Source organism: Alternaria burnsii (genome assembly GCF_013036055.1).
Source record: "Alternaria burnsii strain CBS107.38 chromosome Unknown 730, whole genome shotgun sequence".
Taxonomy (NCBI): Eukaryota; Fungi; Ascomycota; class Dothideomycetes; order Pleosporales; family Pleosporaceae; genus Alternaria; species Alternaria burnsii.
The window spans coordinates 708,546-714,366 of record NW_024066110.1 but is presented as its reverse complement, the minus strand read 5'-3'; the positions used below and the strand labels follow the sequence as shown (position 1 = coordinate 714,366).

Below are 5,821 nucleotides of genomic sequence, written 5' to 3'. Positions count from 1 at the left end.
CGTATGCTGGGCGACGGAGCATGACATGTTCCATGGTAGGCTGCTCGCCGGCCAACACCAAAGCCACGCTGCACCATTTCCCACAACAAACCTCTTGTCGCCGCCCATGACGTAGAGACGTTTGGCACATGGAATAAACAATTCTACGAGGTTGGAGGTGAGACTGCTCCACGTGCCGCCCAGCCACTCTCGTGTTAGCTCGCCCCAGACATCTCAGACGTCGGTGCACCCAACGTGGTCGCCAACACTGCTTGCTGCCCGGGATAGAGTGTCGTCGTGCCTTCGCGCTCCCAGTCCGGCCCTTCACTCTGCTGTTGACGCCGCACACCTGCGCCACACCAATCCGGCAACATGACAGAGGAGTCGTCTTCTGTCCGCTCGTCTCAGGGGTCTTCACGCCGTGCGCCCAAGAATGTACGTGCAGCAACATGGGCTCTCCCTCACTCTCGCTCTCTCCGCGCCCAACACCAAACAACAGCCACTGACCACCGATGAAATGCAGCCCCAGCAGCAGCTCTCGCAGATAGAAAAGTCCGTCACACATCTGCTCGTCGCCACAAAGCAGCTCCTCGGTCCGTCCACGGCGCATGCAGCCCCGCATACAACACCTGCTAACACGCTGCAGAGACGTTGACGCTATGGTCGCGCGGGACAGCCACCGAGAGCGAGGTCTCCGACGTCTACGTGCGTCTGGGCTATGAATTCAACATCGCGTCACGCGCCTTCAACGCAATCGGCGTCGATACCAACGACCTCGGAAACGTCCCCGAGTTACTGCGTGGCATACTAGAGGAGACGCTGAGCCAGGAAGCATCGCAAGCCAGCCTCGACAATTTCCTCCCGCGGATACGAGACATCATAATAAACCTGCTCCACGGCCTGAAGAAGAAGCAACAGCGGTTACGGCAGCGCACAGGAAGAGACGGCTCTCTCAACGGCGGTGGTAGCCCGCGCCAGGGCAGCGTTGGGAGCAGTGGTGAGGTTGAGGAACATCAACAGCCAAGATCAGCAAGTCAAAGGCTCCCCTCGAGAGGTGACAGCCCAGCGTTTGGGGGCCCCGATCTTCCACCGCGTTCATCTTCGGTAGCTGGAGGGCGGGCCTCTCCAAGCAAGTACGATGCTCTCCCTTCGAACCCGAAAGCGAACCGCTCGACCGCCGCAAGCCAGCTCTCTACAGACTCGTCCATATCGAGCGGCACTGCTCAGCAGACGCCTGTCGTTGCTCCGTATCCAGCAGACGATGCCATGCCCAAGACGCCCGACCCTCCGCGACCCAACTACCCTGTCGACTTCCCTCCACCTCCACCCCCACCGAAACAGGAAGATGCGCTGGCAGCATTGCAAAGAGGTGGTGAGCTTGAACGCAGGGCTTCACGCCGATTTTCAGCATACCAGATCCAGAAGCATCTTGGAACAAATGGCATTCCACTTCCACCAGTGCAGAATTCGCCCATACCGAATAGGGGACGGGATGTACGCGAATCCATGAATGCAGTTCGAACGAGAGCATCCATGATGCACAACCGCCAGCGGTCGAATCAGAGTTTAACGCAACAGAGACCCGCTGTCGAAACCAAGTTTTCTTTCGATCAGCCCAACGAAAGACGCATATCCGAGGAAAGTTCTCAGAGCACCGCACCGAGCATTCTACCACCTAGAGAGAATGGGCCCGAAGACAGTCCCGTTCAAAAGACACCAGACGACAAGCTCGCACAGCCACGATTCCCGGAAAGCGATCAACTTTCACTAGGTGCTACTTTGAACGGTCCATTATCAGAGCCGGCTGAGCTTGGATCTGCATCGCCAGTGAAAGAAGAACCATCCAGACCTACAGCCAGCCGCAACAGCTCTTACAGAGCCAAGACACCTTCTCCACAACCTTCACAGTTCATCCCAGAGCAATCGCCTCAGCAAGGAAAAGAGCTTACCTTATTCCTTCAATATAAAAGCAAAATCAAAAAATATGTCTTCACAGACGGTGCTGAGCTCTCCTCCGCTCGGCTACAGCTTGCTTTCATCGAGAAGTTTGCCTGGGATACCCACCGTTACGGCGATCTGCCCGAGATCCACATCCAGGATCCTGTTTCTGGCGTACGGTACGAGCTCGAGGATATCCACGACATCAAAGATAGATCCGTGCTCGTCCTAAACGTAGAACAACTCGACGAAGTAAAAAGTCACATCGACGATAAGTTTGGCGGACTCAGCAAACTTGTTGAGAGCATAAAGACAGTAGTCGAAGATCAGCAGGCAACCATACAACGAGTGGCCGAACGTCAACAACAAACAACGAAGGAGATCGCTGGGATTTCCGCGGCGCCTCTCTCTTCAGCTCGCAACTCCGCACTACTTCCTTCTCGCCCTATTGCAATAGGCGCGCCTTCCCCTGACAATGTTACTTCGGCCACCCAACTTAGCGAGGTCCAGTCGCTGCGTCGTGATCTGGCAGTCGTTCGACAGACCTATTCATCATTTGTGTCGGACATACAGGCTAGCATGTCAACGATACGCACAAAAGCTAGTGCTGTCAAATCGACTGCTATAAAGGCTGCCTTGCCCTCGCTTGATGGAGACAGCGGTCGCGCTTACATCAACACCGGGAAAAAGGCCCTGCAGGACGACTCAGAGAAGATTGTTAACAGGGTGGACGACCTGCAGGATCTTGTTGAGGATCTCAGAAAGGACGTGGTCCTACGTGGTGTGCGACCTCTTCCTCGTCAGCTGGAGACTACTGCGAAGGATCTTTCGACTGCTACTGCAGAGCTCAAGAAATTGCAGGATCTCCTCGCTAAAGAGAAGCCCCTCTGGACCAAGATCTGGGAACAGGAATTACAGACTGTATGCGAAGAGCGAGACATGCTCACCATGCAGGAAGAATTGGCGGCCGATTTGCAGGACGATCTCGAAAAGGCAGCACAAACACTTGAACTGGTTGAGCAGGCGACCAAACAGCAGAATCTTGAAAGTGAGAAAGAGGCTGGAAAGGGGATGCGCTCCGCTAGTGGCCGCAACATGCTCAATGCGGTTGCTCTTGACAAAGCCGTGGACCCACGTCAGGCGAGAGATGGTGTGCTTGGCGAAGTCAAAGCCCTGCAGCCGAACCACGAAGGCAGGCTTGAGGCCATTGAGCGGGCTGAGAAGGCGCGACAGCGTGATCTTGAGACTAGGAACGATGATGAGTTCAAGCGCGAGCTTGGAAACTTTGTCGAGGAGGGCAAGCTCAAGAAGAGTGGCGGCGTCGAGGAGGCAGAGCGCCTCCGCAAAGCGAAAGACGAGCGCGCGCGAAAGGAGAACTTTGAGCGGGAAGCTGCAAGACAACGAGCCAAAGCGGAGAAACAGCAGAGAGAGGCTGAAGCCGCTGCCGCGGCGGCGGCAGCGACCAACGGCGACGGTGCTGAAGGCCAGAATGGAGAGGCTGAAGCCCCAGCAGAAAACCCAGAGGAGGCCAAGGCAGACGAAGGTGGTGCTGCCTAGACACCTGCCATCTATTTTTAGCCTTTCCTTTTGTGTTTGAGCTGATCTTTCGTCTTAGATCTTCCCAAAAGACAGTTCACAGTCCGTCCTTGGGTTAAGACCGCCGGTGTTCCCTTGTCGATGCAAACCAAACTTGCAGCGGCAACGGGATTGGATCCAACAATAGCGACGACGACGTCTACAATTATGGAGAGTGACAGCCCTCTTACTTCAACCATTAGAGTGGTCAACAACGATGCACGAGCCGATGAAACCCCTTCAATATCCGAGACAGACCATGTCCCGACGTCTACGCTACTAAGCAATACGTTTGGGACCCATCGCAATATACCAATAGCTATCACATCGCCATTCACATCGTGTGATACGGATACGTCCTCCCCTATCCACTCTTCGGTCTTTGGGCCACGACTCTCAATCTCACGAGGTGGAACGCCCAGAACCTTTCAGTCGCACCGAACACCTAAAACTTCCCGCAGCTTTGATGATCGAGGAAGGCTCAGCCTAGATGCATCGTCGCCTCGCTCACGCGGCATGACCTTCCCACACGTTTCTTCCAGGGTGATCAAATCTGGCTCGCATAAGACGTTAGATGCCAATCCGCATACGCCTGAAAGCAGCAGTACAGACAGTCTTCAGGAGAGTGGCAGCGACAGAGATAGAGATGCAGATAGCGTACTTTCATTTACCCCCAGTATGGGTGGGAAGAACCTTGCGAATTGGTTTTCAGGGTTATTGGGAAGATCGTGAGCAATGTGCTCTACGTCTTCATGAAGGAGCGCACAAACCGGCAGGTCTTATCTCATTGGGAGTCCATGGGATCTGTAATATGTAATTATTGATGGCAGCATTGGTAAGGCGTTTGTGTCGTGGTACGAGATTATGCATAGCGATAGTGGCGTTGGGTATATTAGTGTGAGGGATGCTGAGATGCTGGAACGTTGAGATGTTGGTACCCAGCACCATGGTAATGCAATGGATCACGTACCATCTCGCCTGAAATCTTGTTCTTCGTGCGTACATAAGTACATCAAGTCGCCAGCCACTCTCACCGTGATTACTATCATGGGCAGTCCTGCTCGTTATCTCTGACTGTACATAGCAAGTTAAATGTATATGATAACGCTTGGTCATTTGCACAGTCTTACATAGACAGCGAGGATCTTCAGGGTGCATTTGATGAGAGAAAGATTGCAGAATCTCGCAAGAAGCTCGAGGCGGCTGAAGAAGAGAGTTCAAAGAAGAAGAAGAACGGTAGGCTGGTGTTGAAGGGTGGGAAGTCCGTGAAGATTTACGACTAGTGGCTCGCAACTCTTAAGACGTGAGGGAGTGAATCGCAATGCATCGTCATAGAGAAGAGCGATCACGCCCTAACAAAGCTTCGAAGCGCTAAATGCTTGTTCTCCAATTGTGGCATGAAGTCCTTATTCAAATCTAGTGTGTCAGGAGATATGCTGGTTCATCTATCTGCATGGACATTTTGCCGCGGGAGCTTTCTTAGATCATAAAAAGGTAGAAAATGGTTCCGTCACCGCTATCATATGACCTCAGTGTCAATTTTGGGAACATACAAGGCACTTGTTCACCGAAGCAAAGGAAGGTACGAATCGGTCAGTGCATTCGGACACATCGGCATCATCTCATTGCAAAGATCTCAGAGTTCTAGATTTCGAAAGTCGTTCCTGGACTAGAAGTGGAGTGGGTAGCGAGGTAAGATCTTTCAGTTGACGATAGTAAAATTCCTGACCAGACATGCAGTTCGCAAAAATATGCGTGGCCAGGTTTTTTCTCTTTCAAGTGGGAGAAGTCGGACACACGGCTGTTACGAGCGAGGACGGGGAAGAGGGTATAGAGTGGACGAGAGAGCTTCGGTGTGGGAATGAGAATGTGTTTTAGGATCGCGGAAGTAGAGTTGGGCGTTGCGCAGGTGAGGGGGAGAATGAAGTGCTGGTGGGGCATCAAGGTTGTAGTTCGTGAGTGAGGGTTGGGTTTGAGGTTGAGGAGGGATCAAGGCGTGGTGTGTGGTGGTAGCAGAAGATGGATACAAGAGGAGAGTTAGAGAAGACGTGAGTGAAAATGAGTGTGAATTTGTAATGATCTAGAGTTGATACCGTGAGAGACTGCGAGCCTTTTTCTGAATCCATGCCTCTTCCACTGTACGTATCCAGTCGGTATTTAGTCGTGCCGGAAAAGCTGATTGAACGCTGTTCGTTTTAGTAGCGAAGCGAGAAATGATTGCCTACTGTTGTCGTGAAACCACCAGTAGCAAAAATTCAAGTACCCAGTGTCAGCTGATGGCAAGAGTCTTTGAGATAGCTCTATGCCGACTCACAGTCGACCCATAAAA

General features: G+C 52.7%; 2 protein-coding genes across 2 annotated transcripts; both read left to right on the top strand.

Annotated features, from left to right (window-relative positions):
• Nucleotides 1-412: 412 nt before the first annotated feature.
• Nucleotides 413-3,474, top strand: GT037_003652 (aip3-domain-containing protein; the record flags this gene model as incomplete). Its single annotated transcript, XM_038928699.1, has 2 exons — nucleotides 413-572; nucleotides 626-3,474. The coding sequence occupies 2 exons, from the start codon at nucleotides 413-415 to the stop codon at nucleotides 3,472-3,474; spliced, it is 3,009 nt and encodes a 1,002-aa protein (XP_038788406.1).
• A 975-nt stretch (nucleotides 3,475-4,449) lies between these two features.
• On the top strand, nucleotides 4,450-4,775 carry GT037_003651 (uncharacterized protein; the record flags this gene model as incomplete). The annotated part of the gene is made up of 2 exons (XM_038928698.1): nucleotides 4,450-4,499; nucleotides 4,577-4,775. The coding sequence occupies 2 exons, from the start codon at nucleotides 4,450-4,452 to the stop codon at nucleotides 4,773-4,775; spliced, it is 249 nt and encodes an 82-aa protein (XP_038788405.1).
• Between the last annotated feature and the right edge of the window lie 1,046 nt (nucleotides 4,776-5,821).